At 47.5% G+C, this 17,747-nt stretch overlaps 5 protein-coding genes across 5 annotated transcripts; 3 read left to right on the top strand and 2 right to left on the bottom strand.

The window, feature by feature from the left end:
• Window positions 1-179: 179 nt before the first annotated feature.
• On the top strand, window positions 180-2,129 carry FSUBG_11462 (uncharacterized protein; the record flags this gene model as incomplete). Its single annotated transcript, XM_036676147.1, has 5 exons — window positions 180-647; window positions 706-833; window positions 894-1,019; window positions 1,072-1,155; window positions 1,220-2,129. The coding sequence occupies 5 exons, from the start codon at window positions 180-182 to the stop codon at window positions 2,127-2,129; spliced, it is 1,716 nt and encodes a 571-aa protein (XP_036533041.1).
• Window positions 2,130-2,949: 820 nt separating this feature from the next.
• Window positions 2,950-5,447, bottom strand: FSUBG_11461 (heterokaryon incompatibility 6 OR allele; the record flags this gene model as incomplete). Its single annotated transcript, XM_036676146.1, has 2 exons — window positions 2,950-3,072; window positions 3,324-5,447. 2 exons carry the CDS (start codon window positions 5,445-5,447, stop codon window positions 2,950-2,952), a joined length of 2,247 nt encoding a protein of 748 aa, XP_036533040.1.
• Window positions 5,448-7,268: 1,821 nt separating this feature from the next.
• On the top strand, window positions 7,269-7,937 carry FSUBG_11460 (uncharacterized protein; the record flags this gene model as incomplete). Its single annotated transcript, XM_036676145.1, has 1 exon — window positions 7,269-7,937. The coding sequence occupies one exon, from the start codon at window positions 7,269-7,271 to the stop codon at window positions 7,935-7,937; it is 669 nt and encodes a 222-aa protein (XP_036533039.1).
• A 367-nt stretch (window positions 7,938-8,304) lies between these two features.
• On the bottom strand, window positions 8,305-11,369 carry FSUBG_11459 (uncharacterized protein; the record flags this gene model as incomplete). The annotated part of the gene is made up of 9 exons (XM_036676143.1): window positions 8,305-8,503; window positions 8,553-8,738; window positions 8,789-9,541; window positions 9,795-9,893; window positions 9,945-9,978; window positions 10,037-10,236; window positions 10,299-10,394; window positions 10,455-11,086; window positions 11,148-11,369. 9 exons carry the CDS (start codon window positions 11,367-11,369, stop codon window positions 8,305-8,307), a joined length of 2,421 nt encoding a protein of 806 aa, XP_036533038.1.
• Window positions 11,370-11,749: 380 nt separating this feature from the next.
• FSUBG_11458 (heterokaryon incompatibility protein het-E-1) lies at window positions 11,750-16,015 on the top strand (the record flags this gene model as incomplete). The annotated part of the gene is made up of 7 exons (XM_036676142.1): window positions 11,750-12,010; window positions 12,062-12,278; window positions 12,331-12,768; window positions 12,830-13,423; window positions 13,472-13,583; window positions 13,635-13,922; window positions 13,975-16,015. The coding sequence occupies 7 exons, from the start codon at window positions 11,750-11,752 to the stop codon at window positions 16,013-16,015; spliced, it is 3,951 nt and encodes a 1,316-aa protein (XP_036533037.1).
• Between the last annotated feature and the right edge of the window lie 1,732 nt (window positions 16,016-17,747).

Below are 17,747 nucleotides of genomic sequence, written 5' to 3'. Positions count from 1 at the left end.
CATCTCCGCTTTGTACGTTCAATTTGCTCTTCTGCTCTCGACCGTTTTTGTGTTGCGGAGACCCGACACATTCCTTTCCAAACCACGTTCCTTACAATACAATAAAAAGATATTTCCCTATTCCTCAATTTCACACCTCGAAAAAACACCATCGATATTTTACACTTTTCTACTCTACAATGGCCGGAACCGAAAAGCCCGAGGCCAGATTCGATGGCCTCGGCATCTTCTGGATCATCTGGACCTTTGTCTGGACGTTCATCGTCGCGGGCGGCATGGTCTTCCTCTGGAGACGTCGCGACATGCCCATGCTGCGAATCCGAGACCTCCCGCTTTCCTTCGCCGCCATCATCCTTCTTCACATCTACTGGGGAGCTATTCAGACTGGATATGTCTACTTCCCGCTGTTTACACCGGAGGGCGAGTTCTGGATCATGAGCTTGTACTTCCCCTTTGGCATCGCGTTGTTCCACGCTTCCAACAGCCGTTTCCTACATGTCGCCAAGCAGCAGAAGGAACTGTTTGCTTCGGATGAGAAGGCGCCTTCCAAGAGTCGTGTTAGACCTGGATCGTTGCTTGGTCGCTTTCAGGCGCTTGATTACTCCAAGAAGATTCTTGTTACGGTTGGACTGGGAATGGTGGTTCAGGTATGGAAGACATCACACGTACATACATACATACATACGGCAATGCTAACTGAGGCAGTTCATCCTCACCATCATCATGTGGTGCTTATCTAAGAAGTTCCATCCCTCATGGGGTGTCCCCGGCACGGAAGTCCATCCCGGCTCCGAGGAGTACCGAAAGTCTCAGGTTGGAAAGGGCTGGGAATGGTAAGCATACTCTCCCTCAATCTGATCTTATCACGTTATGTACTGACTCTTTCTTGCAAGGTGGCCCTCTGTATTCTGGCAGTTCCTTTGGGCATGGATCGTCGCCCCTTACATCCTCTGGCAGGCCCGCGGTGTCAACGACACGCAGGGATGGAGGGTCCAAACCGTCGCCTGCTGCATTGCTAAGTGAGTTATCCCTTGATCAGGGTCAACACCATCAACTGACCGAGACACTCAGCCTCCATGCCACTCCAATGTGGCTCATCGCCTTGTATGTGCCTGCCATGGCACCCATCAATTACTACTGGATTCCTCCTCAATGGTAAGCCACCTACCTCAACAAGGCATCCCTATTAAGAACATACCCGCTCACTGTCGCACAATAGGCTCGCCATTTCCATCATGGCCATCGAGATCTTTACCATCTTCTGGCCCTGCTGGGAAGTCATCCAGCACCAGAACCTCCGCCAAGAGACCCTCGACTCCATCGCTCAATGGCAGCTCAACAAAAGCGCAGCGACCAATGGTGCTCGATCTGTCGCTACTGGTTCTACTACCGTTGCCCCCTCTGCTCTGACGTCCTGGTCCAAGGACGGTTCTGTCAAGAGCAGCGCCTCCGGTGAGAGTATTCTCACCATGGAAGCTCTTGAGTACGTTCTCGAGCGTAATCCCGAACCTCTTCAGCAATTTTCTGCCCTTCGCGACTTCTCTGGAGAAAACATTGCTTTCTTGCGAGCTGTCGCTGAGTGGAAGTCTTCATTACCGCCTGATGTGCGCGACCCCGAGAAGATCAAGGAGCCGTCGGTGCAAGAACTCGTCCGCGAGAGATTTAACAGCGCTCTTCGCATCTACACCGGCTTCGTCAGCTCGCGCGACGCAGAATTCCAGATCAACCTGTCATCGCAGCAACAAAAAATATTGGAAGGCGTCTTTGAGAGCTCTGCGCGTATCCTCTACGGCGACAAGAAGCAGGTTGACCCAGCGTTGCCATTCGAGACATTCCAGATGGTCACAACACCCACCAAAGTCAAGTCCTCAGCTGCATCATCACATGGCTCCGAGACAGGCATCATGGCTGCTGACTCTGTCGCTGACACTGGATACATGAGCGACAAGGCTATGTACTGGGGAGACATCCCCGAGGGCTTCGATGCGACGATTTTCGACGACTCGGAGAAGCATATCAAGTATTTGGTGCTTACCAACACGTGGCCCAAGTTTGTCAAGGACCGACGATGCTCAATTGACTCCAATGATACCCTCGAGGCAGGAAACGGAATCTCCATGGCTAAATGATTGGACTGGTGATTTAACCTGATTTATGGATTTATTTACGGGATGGGAGTTTGGTGATTTATAAGTGATTCCCTCTTTTATCTTCACTTTTTTACCGGGAAGGCTTTTTGGATATTCTATGTATTTATTAATGAAAAACTTGCGACTGCATCGCCAGTCATTCTTCTCCTTGCTCATCCTCTGCTCTGACTCATTTAGTACCTTGGGATTAAAGTGAACGTGTTCATCTGCCGTAGCTTCAATCGATGGAATGGCATTTACCGGCCCCTCCCGCCCGTGCCCGCGAAGAGAAAAAAAGCCACAGCGGGCTAAACTACAGGGCATCTGACCCTAATTCCAGCTTGGATTAGTGGACAATCTAGCCTGCGGTCTCGTCCGTCGCAGCCTACGTGGCGTCGATATTCCGCTTTGATCCCTGGTCTCCTGCAGGCCGAGTCACAATATCGTAAGATGTTAATTACAAGCCGTGTCGAATCTCGCGCATTTGTGCTTGTAGAGTCTGAGCTCAGAAAAGTTAATTCAAGCCAGTGAGCAAGGGTCTGCATAAGCGTCAGGGGTTTCCGTCAGCTTTGACCTGGAGCTTTAGTAGCGTTATGAAGATCTTCATGCAGACTAATTATCCACATTAAAACATCCACTGACCCGAATATTGTATGTGAACTTGTTTTTCCTCGACTGTTGGTGCACAAGGATTAGAGATTGACGTTATGTTTCTTGTTGGGACAATCGAGATCTTGATGTCAGATCCTTTGTGATAACCGATCAAAGGTAATCGGGTGTCACCGGTGTTTGCTAAATGGTGGAAATTATGGGCGCTATCTTAGTGGCCGATAAAACGTGGAGGGCCTTGCAAGACACCGTCGTCGCTCAAAGTCCAGACTCGAGGGTGCATTATCGTGTCATTATCTGAGACTGCCGCGTATAGCGCAGCGGCGGAATCAATCTTATACGATAACGTTTAATGGCTTGTATGTTCTGGACAGATCTAGCTATCGTTTCCTGGTGAAGCGAGACAAAAGCCTGCTCAGCTGATGAACCGATAGCGGCGTTGCTACTCTACACTAATGTCAATTCTGTATCTCTCTTCTCGTATTTTGCAAACCTAATTCCCTCACCACGCATTATCCCATCCATATAACATTCCCCTACCAAAGAATACCTGCCATGCCCCTTCTCCCTAACCACGAACGGTACCTTAGATCCATACAGAACCACTACCAAATCTCCCCTTTTCGCCCTCATGGGCACATAACCAGCCAACCCCATGTCTGTTCGTGCAAACCGTCGTGACTGCGCTATCGCGGCAAAGAAGCTCAAACCTTTTATGGCAAAGACCTCTTCGCCCTTGGCATATTCCTTCGGCAACTGATTTTCCGCAAGGGTCAAGCGAAGAAAAGAAGTAGAGATCTCCTTGACAACCATGGAAGATCTGCTCCCTATAGACAAGTCGCCGAAGAGCACTCGTAAAAATGGCTCCCACCCCGGAGAGATTCCGGGTAACGGCGTACCTTGGTTCATCGCGGTGTCGAAGATATGAGCCCCGGGACCAGGTCCAACGCCTCGAGCTGCCCCTTTCGTCGCTTCCAGCCAAATATCCCTTGCCTCTTCAACCATTTCCCTGTTCACGCGAAGTTGGTCGTTTACTGAAATTCGCTCGTCTCGTTGATCATGTTTGCTAAATTTGGTGGATCTTTCCGTGAACGACTTTTTACCAACAGTATGGATTTTGTCTACTATGCTTCCCTTGATATGTAGCGTAGTCCCATCACTCGATTCTCGTATTTCCATCGGCAACCCTGCACTGGCGTCGTTCCCGGCAACACTGAAGAGAGTCCCAGTCAGGCTTTCGATTGGATCAAGGTTGCTGAAGTCTGGGACCCATGATGGAGACGAGCGGTGTTGACTAGCCTTTTGTGAACTCGTTCCAAAGACACGGAAGCTTCTATTATTGTGTATTTCCCAGAGCACAAAGTTTCGATATGCGTCCATCGGTGTGATGTTGTAATCTGGGTTCAAGAGTTCGCTACTAGTGTCCTCACCAGTAACGCCGAGCATTCCAAAGATTTTATCATGAGGATATGTGCACTTGTATCTGCGACTCATCAAGATGAGATCAAATAGTTTAGAACCTCCCTGTCCGTCCATTGGGTGTCCGGTCAAGAGAGGGCGGTACCACCATTGGCCAAGTATATAGATCCTGGGATGCCGATTGCTGCGAGCTAACCGCATCAAGTCCAAACTGGAGATGGTATCGTAGATCGAGTGATATCCCGGTATCGTCTTTATCGAGGCTTGGTAATTCTTCATGGCATCCACAACTCTCAGAAACCTTGCCCAGGATATTGACTGGTCCCCACAAATGACTTTTGCATGCTTCGGTATGACGGCCTCTTGGATCACCCAAGTGCGTTGAAACCATGGACGGCCCAGCAAATTGATGATCGGATCCCATGTGAAGTCCTGTCGATTTATGGGTTTTATCTTTGTATGCTTCTCAATAAGGAAACTTGATATGCCAACGTATGAACTCATATGAGATTTTCGAGCGTAGAGAGGCATGAACTTCCAGTCGAGCCAACGCATTGATTTAATCGCACCATGCACAGAAGCATCTGATTTTCCGAGATAGATGAGGACGTCAGAGGCTTGGGAGTAGATCTCATGCATAAGTCTGATCTGTTTGGACTTTTCGTCGTTATCGGCCTGGTTGATACAGAGGGCATCAATCCATAGAACACGCCTTTGTGTTGGAAGCCGCAAGTCCAACAGGGCATCATGAAGGTTAGCCATGACACCGATAATGCGTCCAGAACATTTAAGGTCGTGTTTGGTGGTGTCGTCTCCCCAGACGTACGATAAAGCCTCGAATCTGGTCCTCCACGACAGCTCAGCGTTGACCAGCTGGCATTCCAGTGGATCCTCGCGTGCACCCGGCCCCAGGATAAGCAGCCGTATCTCTTTACCCCCAGTGATCGGTTGATACAGCTCATTTTCCGTTTTTTCGGCTGGCCGCGCTAGCTTTACTGGTATTGCTCGGAAGATGGTCGATTGGGCGATGTCTGTGAAGACGCTATTGTCTCTGAGAGGCTCGTATACATATGAGATAAGGACTTGGCCCCAGGCAAGGGCACCGACAGATATCAATACGATCTTTCTAAATATCGTCTTTGATCGCGGGCTTGTAGTACGCTTTTGAATGGAAGTCTGCGTCGAAAGCCATTGATGAGACGAATGACGATGCAGCGGGGGTATCAATCGAGGCTGGGCACGCGCTACGCATCGGACGCCTCTGAAAAGCTGACCTCTTTGTAGAAACATGACAGCCCTTTTCGACGTCACTTACGTCGCTGAAACACTTTCTCCTGAGTATTCATGATTCAGATCCGGAGCCGACGCGTGATATTAGTAGTTGGAAGGTTAGTCTCTGACAAAGACTGGAAAGGCCTTGAATAAAGCCTACAGGAGGCTGAGTCGGTTGAAAGAGCGACGTGATTGGATGATCTGAGACAGGCTGCCTTTCAGCTGAAGCGCATTTCTGTCGTTGTTACACTTATTGCCAAATGACGCCGCACAGCCGCTTTTTAGGGTCACCCTGAGTAACACGCCGTATAGAGCAGGGACCAGCCTGCTTTTCTGTCTCTTGGTCTTCTCAATTTCCCAGTCTGTTTTCTCAAATTGCCACCCATGATCGTTTGCTAATTCTGCCGTTGGTACCCCGCACTGCCTAGCAGAATGCCTTGCTAGGCTGGGGGAACTTGATCCAAAGCATGACAAAAAGACTTGGGTAACCTAGCATACGTTTAGGTGAAGTCTTGAACACCTTTTAGCATGTTTATTTTGACCTCCCATAAGTCTGTACTTTTGAGCCACGTAGTGAGATTGTCTCCAGCTCTCTTCAACCCCCTTATCGCCCGTGATGTCTGCAGTCAAAGGAATTAAATCATATTCAGTGCTTCAATTGAAGTATAGCTCCCTGTTGTGTACCTAGCACGTAGTCCCAGCTGTCATTAGGCTCTTTACGCTCTGATAGTTTCGCCCAATTTCATAGCATGATTCTACTTTAGAGCAAGATATACATCTCCCGCCCATGAGATAAGTCACACTGTAGATTATCACTAATAGCTTACTATATTTATTTATATGTGAAATCAATTCAAGGCAATATCCTAACTTAGCAAGCAAGTGTCGTCTTATTATCGATGTCAGAAAAATGCATCGCGTTCGACCTTACAACGTGGTGGGATAACGTCCAGTCCCTTGAAGCTCCAAGCCTCCTTAGCAATTTCACAGCGTCGACGAGGGAATCGTCGATAGCTGTGTCGATTCGTGCCTTCATCTGAAGGACAGAGCCGCCTTCGTGGAGATCATAATACCAACACCAATCGCTGACCTCTCTCAGCTTCAAGAGCTTCGCTTCCGCGTTGGAGGCGTGGTCCTTCTTGTGTAAGAACACATGAATCCATTGTACGTTGGTACTCATTTTGCGTACAGAGCAGAATTTGATAGCAGGGTGCTGATTTATGTTGAGGTTTCAGAGCAGAAGTTTGTTGGTAGGAAAATGAACTGGTAGGAGAGTGAAGAATTTATAGTTGTGGGCTCTTTGTGATTCAAAGGTTCAAGGGGATTTGAGGCCAATTGATGAATCTAATCACTGAGTGTCACAGTCAACAGTGGCAGTCTGATACATGGCAGTGTTGCTGAAACTGCTATCTCGACTCTTTACACTCATGAACGGCCGAGGCCATGGCTCATATTGATATCTGCAGTCGCTCACTGTCACACAGAAAAAGGATAGCTTGGACATAATCGCTTTTGCTCTGAGATTTGCTGTAGAGTGCCGTAGTTGGCAATAAGACAATCAGGACTTTTGTGCAAATGCGACAATTCCAGCCCCAATACCCAAGCTTCTAAAACATTATCGGCAACTTCAAGACTCACATGAGTACCTCTAAATTGCTATATTTCCCGAGAAAAGAACACCTAGAGTGGCAGAAGTTGCCTAGACAGGCAGGTCGACTAACGAGGTTGTCACGTGCGAGTCAACTGAGTGCCGAGGTCAACTCCAACCATGACCATAAATCCACGGCTTTGCATTTGAGACAACAGTTCTGTGCCCAATATCGCATCGAAAAAACCACCATGCTACCAGAAAATTATCTCCTTGCCAGTTCCTTGACTGCAGCCATCCTCTATGGCGTCAAAGCTCGTGCGAGTCCAAGCTACTCACGCATGATCACCAAAACCCTCGCTGTTTCTCTACTCGCGGTCCTTGTCAAGATTGTGGATGGGCCGACATACCTTTTAGCTGCGCTCAGCTTTGGGGCGCTAGGCGATGCGTTTCTTGCTTGGGATTCAGAGCCGGCATTCCTGGCAGGGCTCGGGAGCTTCTTGACATCGCATCTCTGCTATATCACACTTTTCTATCAGACAGGTGCAAAGAGCCTTGTTCTAGAAGATCAATCACGAGTCGCTATCGTTATATCAGCTATCTTATTGGGGCCCACGATGTTGGTGCTGTTGATTCCGAGAGTCGACAGCGACCTTCGTTTACCGATTCTTCTCTATACCTGTGCCATCCTGGGTATGATATTTTCAGCATTGACGATCAAGAGCGATAAAATCGCACTGGGAGCTGTTGTCTTTACGGTATCTGATACGATCTTGGCCTCTGGCAGATTTCTTGTTCCAGCATCATCCTCACACCAAGTCTGGATGGACTACGCTGTTTGGATCCTGTACTACTCGGGACAGTTCATGTTAGCTATGGGAACATGGGAACAAGCTGGAATACAGTTGGGCACCAGCTGAACTAGATCCAATGGACGTTGGACGTTAATTTGAGACGAGAGACAATGGTCACCGAGTGACAAAAAAGAGAACGAGGTGCATATTTCAACGTTCTGTTGATTGATACTCAAAGCTTATGACGTCTCAACGAGACATATCAAGTTCAACATTCCATAGCGCGACTGACTGGGCAAGATTTATGATACAGCCCCCCATTCATTCGGATCAATGGCAAATTTGAAACTCTGCTTGAGGTCAGGATATATTTTAGGGATAGTGGAAAGAGGTCGTAACTTGCATCCAAGTTCGCATCGGATTCAGCGCCGTCCTTATCTTGCATTGATAGTTTGATGATCCGCGTCTTTTTCTCTTGCAATTTTACAACAGTCTATAGGACGTTAGTCTCCGTCATCATAGCGAAATTGGGAAGACTTACGTTCTCGATAGACCCAGCCGTTATGTACTTGAAGATATTGACTGGCCGCGTCTGGCCCATCCGGACAACTCTTGCGATTGCTTGTTCTTCGATGGCTGGGTTCCATTGCGGTTCAACGATGTGGACCATATTTGCTTGTGTGAGAGTCAGGCTACAGTGGCGTGAGTAATTTAGTACCTGTAAACTGAAGCCAAGCTTACCCAACTGCGCCAGTGTTGATGGATATGAGAAGAACTCGAATCATTGGGTCCTGGCAGAACTTGGAGATTAGCTCCGTTCGGCCGACCAGCGGGTTACGTCCATCAACCTGAACAAAAGCAATTCCTTCTGCTCCCAATATCGCTGCAAGTATATCAAGAGTATCTCTCCAGCTCGAGAACACAACACTGTCCAAATATCAATAATATTACACAAGATGAGCTTCGTGGAGACTTACCTCTTAGAGCACGCGTCCATGCATGATTTCTTGATGTTGTCCACGACAGCTGACATCTTTGAAGACTTCTGTTTCAGCTCATGGCCCGATTGTCTGTGAAACTCCCCGGTAGAAGATTCCGGTGTATCGATATCCATCATAGATGGTGTCGGAGATGGTGCCGGCCGAGGTGAGGGTGCCAGGGAAGAGGCTTCGTCATTCATCTCAGACTCCAGCCGACCGCAAATGGGGCAGCTATCAAGACCGCCAAGAAGATCAAGATTTCCAGTCTCTTCGTCACAAAACTCGCAAGCGGGCTCTGCACTCGGCGATCTTGAGGCCTTCCGTTTTGCTTTGGGCACAGCCAACTGATTTGTGCGTTTTGAGCCACAAGCACTGCTAGGAATAGGTCCATGGTTGCAAACCCTCCTGAGTTTCATAATTGCTGAAAACAGTACATTGGACTTTTTCGAGTTCCCTTCTTTGCCGGCCATCTTGTCAAAATCTTCCTTGCATTGGTCGAGAATGCTCGTAAACATGGACTTCTCAGTCTCGGTGGGCGCTACATCGACCCTCTCTATAGTGCTGGGCGGAAGATCCAGCTTTGCTTGTGTTCTTCGTAGGCAACACGCTTTGAGCATGATTTTCAGGTTTCGAGCCCCGTCAAGTCCGCTCGGTGGATCCTGCTGTTCTTGCCTGAAAGGCTTGACTATGTGCTGTTCAAACAGGTTGCTTTGGCAAAAGGGCTCGAAACGCAGGAACTTCAGCAGTGACCTGAGATCGTCAAAGCTATTTTGAATGGGTGTGCCGGTGAGGCACCATCTTGTGTCACTTTCAAGTGAGGCTGCGGCTTTATGTAATTTGATCGAAGAGTTTCGTATTTGATGGGCTATAGACATATTCGTCAGAGGAACTTCGGTCATTTCGTCACATAGCTAGGGACTTGCCTTCATCTAGCACAACTCTTGACCACTTAATGGAGTTCAGAATCCCCTTTCCCCGGGTGTCTGTTTCTAGGGTGTGATACGTTGTGAGGACGATATCATGACGGAGAAGAAGTTCTCGCTTTTTCGGTCGCGCATCTCCGTGGAAAGTGGCCGTTCGAAAGGTTTGGGGTTGGAATCGGCTACAGATAATTAGATTCGTTCGCAAAGGTCCTACTCTGTGTTATTCTTACCTGTCAATTTCATTTTTCCAAACATCCAGGACCTCTTCGTTATGTCAATAGGTACTAAGACGTCAGTCGATTATATTGAGGATGGGACATACGTCTAGATGGTAGCACAACAAGAGTCATATTCACCGATGAGTGTTGCGGAGGGTAATTGTTGCTCATGTTATCGCTAGTGAACGACTCGCCCATTCGCTTCGAGCAAAGAATCGCACTCAACATGGTCAGTGTCTTGCCGAGGCCCATGACGTCTGCAAGTATCCCGCCACCGCCTGGTTTTTCTGCGAGAGATAGCAAGCTAAAGAAGTATCCCCCAGTCAGTTACTCGCACGCACTCACACAGATGTTAACAAATCATACCTATGATGGATCGACATAAGCATGTGCCTATGCGTTTGTGTGGCTACCGCCTCGTCCTCGCGGCCAAGAATGAACTCAACCCCTTTCAGCTGATGCCTATCGAGGCACAACATTAGCCTCTGTTAATACATTTCAGTCACCTACCCAACTGCTTACTCTTTCAATTTCGTGTTTACCAGGCACTGGTTCAGAATTTGTGGCAAATTATCAGCTCCACTGCCGATTACTGTCATGTCTTCGCCCTGACCGTCTAGGGAACCCATAACCACCTCGACTTCCTGAGAAATCTTGGATTTAGCATCGCTGTTCTGAGCGCTTGATCCAACCAGGTGTCTAAGGTCGGTCTTCTGAGAACTTGGGTAGAAGAACTGCGGATTAATGTATGGGATGCCCGGTTCCAGAAATACGGGATGCTGTAGATAAGTGCGATAAGTGCCAATATCGGATAAGGCGTCATCAACTTCGTCAATCGTGTTCCTAGGACCGTAGACGTTGACTGAGATGTCGATAGGTATGCCCTTTCCAGACCTCTTCCGCTTGCCGCGAAATACATCGACCCCAAGGACCGCTGCGAAGGATGTGTCTCCAGATCTGTTAGCTACAATCGTCATAATCGCTGCTGTATCACAGTCCAGAACCGATCTCTTCTTGGGATCGGGTTCCCCGTCACCAACTAAGTAGTAATTTCTTCCATCAGGTTCGATCTTGGATAGGCAATACCTAGCCCATGGCTGTGTCTCATTAGGCATCTGAGTGTGAGAATTCAGCAGAACCTGGGCTCCGCAGATCTATGCACCAGAACGTCCAATGTCAGAATTTGAGGATCCGGGGGTTCGTGAGTCGCCTTACCGCTCCGTAGCATATCCTTTCCTCTCCGGAATCCTCTACAGCTGATATGTCACCTCCAATACCACCTGGGTCACTTGGTAAATCTACGTCCATGCCAGAGTCAAAAGAAGGGGGGGAAATTGTTTCATCGAAGCAAACAGCCTGTCTTTGGGCATCTCTGTACAAGATGCTGTTTTCGGCGTCATTTTTGGAATCTCTTCGTCTCTTTAGAGGTCGCGTCATATCGGAATTGATATGTTCAGAGTCTTTTGACCTCTGCCCAGATTTGGGGAGGTTTGGGACCGCCTTGATATTGGCCGTGTTTCTTGGTTAGCGGTCAAGCTGAAAAAGCCTTACCAATGATTTTGAGGCGCAGTCAGCCTCTTCAATCAGGCTGTGTTGGGATACGCGCCGAGAATTACAGCACTGCCCCGCTTGTCCTACCCCAACAGGTGATTCTTCACTCTTGTTGGCTGTGGTTGTCAGCCACGAAACACGTCGATCTGCCTTGGGTTGAAAGTGAGGCGACGTGCATATTGTTTGTTGACGCCAGGCAAATCCCTAAATATGGTTCTTTCGGCATCATCTTACGTCTATCAACAACCATCGAACGACAATCTAAAATGGCTACAAATCAACGAACCAGCTTCGAAAGGTCTCTAGACCTCTTTCGGCGAGAGCTTTCTGATGACCAGATCAAGCAAATCAACGGAGCCAATCAGAAAATTGTGACCGATACTATCCAAGAAATTCAGGGCAGATTAGGGCGCAGAAATGACCTTTGCAAATTGACCCGAATCCAGAGATTTCTCCACGCTATGGAACACATTGAGAAGCTTGTCACAATATTCCTTAACGCCAGTGACTTCGTGGCGTTCATTTGGGTAGGCAAAATTGCTAAGTACCGCCGTCTTGGTACTGATGATATACCGTAGGGCCCGATCAAGCTGGCGCTTATGGTCGCCACCACTTGGACAGATGCTATTAGGCAGCTGATCGATGCTTACGAAGAAATCGCAGAGGCGCTAGGTAATCTTGCCTTCTTCCAAAACCTCATTCAAAGCAGAGACGACTTGAGGTTAGTCTTGGCCGATTATTTCTCCGATATCCTTCAACTCCATCACTGCGTTCTTGGTGTCTTTTCTCGTCCAGGTTGGTATTCGCCTCTCTATATGTCTTATCTGCTATTAATTATTTGGATCAGAATGGAAAAGACTGTTCAAATGGGCTTGGGGAAGTTTTCGGCGCGAAGTCAAGACAATTCTCGAAAGTCTCAAACGCAAACAGGCTCTGTTGTCAGATGACAAGCTGCAATCTCACGCTATTCTCAAGGAAGTCCAAGACTCTGGCCAGTACGCTAAGGACCAGTTTGGTAACCTTCAGACTAGTCTCGAAGATATAAGGTCTACTCTGGCTTCCGAGCAGTTGCAAAGCAAGGCATTGCAAGCACAAGAAATGAAGACCTATTTAGAGAGTCGACTGAACGTTTCGAAATCTCGAACCGATCTTGACTTGGAATCGCGGGATCCTGTATATGAGAATTCTGGTGTTTGGATATTTTCCAGCCCTACTTTCAAGCGCTGGGAAGAAGGGAAGTCTGCAGAGAACAGGGTCTTGTTTCTCAATGGCTCCCCTGGTTCGGGTAAGTCATCTACTTATTTGCTATTCAAGGATTGTCTGGAGACTGACTAATCGACATAAAGGCAAGTCCACTTTAGCAAAGACAATAATTCGTCATCAAAGGCAGAAAGAAGTCTCTGAAGCTCCCGGGCGGTCTTTCCTAGCTTATTTCTTCTTCAAGCACAATGCAACGGAACGGAGAACGGCCCGGTCGATGCTCCAACACGTCATCATGCAACTCGTCGACGCAGATGAAACTATAATGAGGCTTGCACACGACACACTATCCACCAAAGACGTTACCGAACTTGCTGACCTTAAGGAATTGGCCACTGATTGCTTTACATCCCGGCCTAATGCAACGCTCGTCCTTGACGGACTGGACGAGGCGATGAGCAACGAGCAAGAAATCTCTATCAAGTGGTGTTTGGATAGGCTGGTTCCAGCTGCAAGAACGAGTGGCTGCCACCTTAAAATACTGATTTGCGGACAGAGAGACGGAAAACTCGACTGTGTGCTATCATCTCATCCTCAGATCCGACTGGACCTAGTAGATGCTCACCAAAGTGACATTGAGCAGTTCACGAAAGAGCAAGCCGCGAAGATACGAACTAGATTTCGGTTAGCAGCGCAAGAAGAACAGACTCTGGTATCCAAAATAGCGGGCTCATCTCGAGGTGAGAGGACTTTAACCGACATACGACTCATAATACTAACACGTTCAGGGATGTTTCTATATGCAAGAGTGGTGCTTGATAACCTTGCAGCTATGGACTCGAAGCGAGACTTTAAAGACGAACTGGAAAGCGATGCGTTCCCGAAAGATCTGAATCAAGCGTAAGAAGGGGAAAGACATCAGAGATTGTATGAGATTACTAACACCGTCAGTTACGACCGTATCACTCAACGTGTTCTTCAAAACAATCGGCCCTCACGTGACACGAGCGTGAAGAGGATCCTGGGTTGGATTATTTGTGCCGCAAAGCCCCTTCGATGGCGCGAAATACAGTCCAGATTCTGCATCGATGCAGAAAAGCAGATTTGTGACCTTGATAACATGCGTCTCGACAGCTGCAAGCGAATATGCAGCTCCCTTGTTGACGTAACAAATTGCGATATGTTTCCCAACATAGAATCCGAGCAGTTCATCAGCATAGTTCATGAAACAGCAACCAGGTGAGACCATGTGCCAGACTCAATGCATCGAAAGTAGCTGACATTGCCATAGATATCTCATTGACAACAGGACGGTCAATCTGCTAGAGGAGCATATCGACATGGCTCTTTTTTGTTGTCGGTATTTATCGTCTCGACCTTTTACTACAAGCAAGAGCCAAGACATCACCGCCGATATTCATTCGGGCTATTTTGGGTTCTTGGACTACGCTGCGGCTCACTATGACACCCACGTACAGGAGGTTGAGGCTCTAGAGGTTTTGACGAATTCGGCCCCCAAACTGGAGGCTGTCAAAACAGCAGCAGTTGATTTGGAAAAAGCACATTGCAAAGAGTCCGCAGTCGAAGCAGAAGACATTGATAGGGCAGCTCAAGACTTGATCCTGGCCATTCAAGATAGCGTGCTCGTCGTACGAACTCTGATAGACCTTGAACGAGAGAAGCCAGGAACCGCTGCTTTCGACTTAACTGAGGGACCAATGAGGCACAGGTGTCACAAGATTCAATGCTCCAAGTTTGCCACGGGACTTTCGGACAAAACTGCACTCGAGCAGCACCTCGCAGTGCATGATAGGCCGTTCAGATGCCCTCATGCTGATTGCTTTGGGCATAAAATTGGGCATGCTTCTCAAAAGCAGCTGGAAAGCCATGATAAGACCTTTCACCGCACTACAACTGGAGTCAACGCCACTTTTCCTAGTGTATCTAGGAATGACGCATGGAACCCTTATGAAGCTTGCAAAGCTGGTGATCTTGATGAAGTTAAGAGATTTCACCGCGAGGGGGCTAATCTCGAAGGCCGCAAAGCAAATCCTGTCACGCCCCTGTGTGCAGCTGCTTCAGCTGGGCATGGCCATGTTTGCAAGTATCTCGTCGATAATGGAATTGACCCTTTTCATTATAAGAGGGATGCCAGATCCTTGCAGAATCCAATCACTCGTGTGATCAACGGGCCGCATCTGGACATCCTGGAATTTTTTCTGCACAACGGCAATGGCCCAAACGATTCCAACCTAGCAGAGAGTATTGCTCGGGCAATATGCGCAGATAACCCAGCCGCTTTGAGCATGATTCTGAATATAAGACAGCCGATATACCATGCGGACGTGATCAAGCTAGTCCCACATAAGGTATTAGCCCAATACCCCTGGAACTGGAAAGGAGCCCGAAGAGCTACTCATTCTGTCGACGCCACGCTGATGCATGCCTGGTTTCAATATGTCAGGCCAGAGTTCTACAATGAAAAGGCGGTATTCATTGCACAGTCCGACTGTGCGGAGTACAAGATCTGGGGGGACATGTTTTTTCGACAACTCGGTTGCTTCCGCACGGCGTTAGGTAAGGGGTGCTACTCTCTCGCCATATTCCTAATGGATATCGGGAATGATGAGTATCTCCAGATTGAAGACGAGAATGGAGCTACACCATTGCATCTTTGCATAAAAAGACTGTGTGTAGAGGACTGCAGTAGCTGTTTTTCTATGGTTTGGCGCCTTCTTCGATACGGCGGCGGTAAATTTTCAAATATTACGGACAGTAATGGCAATATACCAGCAAATCTAGCATTGAGTCGTGGTCTGCCGCAAGCTGTTCTCCGAGCTATTCTTGACAATACCGCAGACATCAACTACAGGAACAACTCAGGGGGGAGTCTGTTGCATGCAGCTAAGTCTGTTAACTCGATTCGCGTGCTACTGGAGAACAAATCTGTTGATCTCTCCAGTCGGAACTACCAAGGACAGACAGCGTTTTCATCTGCAATCGGTCGAGGTCGCCATGTTGATGAAGACGTTCTCGGATATCTCTTCGAAGCAGACCCAAGCCTTGCATGGACACCAGACAAATCCGAGGGGGGACTCATGCCACTCCATCACGCATTAAAACGTTTAGATGAATTTCACTCTTACCAGCGAGAATGGGCAGCTTCGGTAGCCAGCTTTTTGCTTAAATGTTCCGAAGCGAAACGAATCTTGGTGGAATATCAAGCCAAGTCAACTGATGCCGATCGGAGAAAGGTGCGAGACTTTGCAGTGGAGCGAAATTTGCAAAAGACACTAGAAATAATGGATTCGATTGGGTTCAACACTATATGATGTTGTTGTATAGATACGGATGAATCGGAAAATTCATATTTCCCACATATGCTGTGGTATGTTCAATTCGATCTTACCGACGTGACATAAATGCGTCCAAAGTTGAACAACACGGTATCTAATGGGATATGAGGTACTATCCGCTGCGATAGGGTCGTGAGTCTGAGACCTGAAGAGAAGCTTTAGGCTAGCTCAAAGGTAGAGCACAAATAGTTCATAGGTTGTCTTTTCTAATTGGCGAAATGCTGACATACATAGCAGGGTCACTGGGCTTCGTTACTTTACTACCCACAATCTCAATTTGAGCAGAATTATCTGTTTTGGATATTGGACAACGTGATGAGTCTCACTGTCTCGCCTCACGTCGCGTTGAAAATCGTTAACTATAACTGTAACTAAGGGGGCTTATAGCGTAACGGTTAGACGTTACTGGCCTGACCTGAAAGCTAACTAGGTAGCTAAAGGTAGTAGGTTTAAACCCTGCAGCTTTTAACCTTAAAAAGCTAAAAAGCTAAGATTTAATTACTAAAAATTACCTTAATTTATACCTAAGTTAACTTAAAAATAGTAATATAAGTATAAAAAAAGCTAGCTAGCTAATAAAAAGGCTTAAAATTATAAGATCTATTAAGAGATATTATATTTAAGTTATAATTTGGTTTTAATATTATAATCAAAGAAGGGTTATTACCTAAAGGTTTTCCCCTTACTGGTAAAAAGCCAGGCTAAGCGTGTTTTTCCCTATAGCGGATTCATCAGAATATCCTGCGGTACCATGATACTATTCACAAGTAGGTAACCGGCTTTTGCAGCTAAAGAAGGTAATATCGCAATTTCCTGCAGCCTGCCTTTCTTAATTCCGAACTTGCGTGGCAAAGCAGATTCCTGCATCAAAACCTCGGCTAATGGCGATGAGTTCACATCGCATGCTCCAGTGGCGATCTGCCGATGACATGTAAGGCGACAGTCTGTGCCAGAGGTACGACATGTGCAGGACGATCGTCTCTCAGCGCCGGGCTTGAAGCTAATGTAGCTAGGATGTTGAGGATCTTCGGCTTTGATCACACGCTCTCTATCTTTTATAGCCTCCAGGAGTCCAGATCATGAGCTAATCATCTGATCCGACTGAACCCATCTGCGATACGCATACATACATTCTTTTTTATGCTGGGCTAGCAACCTGTCTTGTCCACATAGCCTTATCGACCGGCAAACCGAATCTAAAGGGCGACCCATTATGTCGGGACAGGAGGTGCTTGCAATAAAAGATAGACTCGATATCACCATCCAACTACAACTAAATTGAGGGATACGAGGTTTGGAGAAAGGAGACAGCAACTACTATTCGCAGCGCGCACAGATCTTAGGGTAGTGTTCAACCGTTTCACGGATCGAGGCGATCATCCATTTCTGCCCATTTAAATCTGCAGACTCCTTGGCTGAGAGGAGTTGTTCCAAAGGATGGTAGATTAGGAGGCGAACCAATAGCGATGCGTCTTGATGAATATACGATCGAGGATGCGTATCGCGTGGGTGACTTAGCATGTGTCGTAACACAGTGGAAAGACAACACATATGTCTTGTGGCTTGCGTTAATCGGCGCCTGGATTCATCGCGAGCAAATGGGGCTAGATGTTAAAACCTGCCATTGTATTAAAGTTAAAGTGTATTTTCTAACCTTATAATTAACTTATAAACTTAACTCTACTATTACCTTCTAATTACCCTAAAC

This window comes from Fusarium subglutinans (genome assembly GCF_013396075.1).
Source record: "Fusarium subglutinans strain NRRL 66333 chromosome Unknown NRRL66333_c0000218, whole genome shotgun sequence".
NCBI classification, from domain to species: domain Eukaryota; kingdom Fungi; phylum Ascomycota; class Sordariomycetes; order Hypocreales; family Nectriaceae; genus Fusarium; species Fusarium subglutinans.
This window is presented reverse-complemented; position numbering and strand designations above follow the sequence as displayed.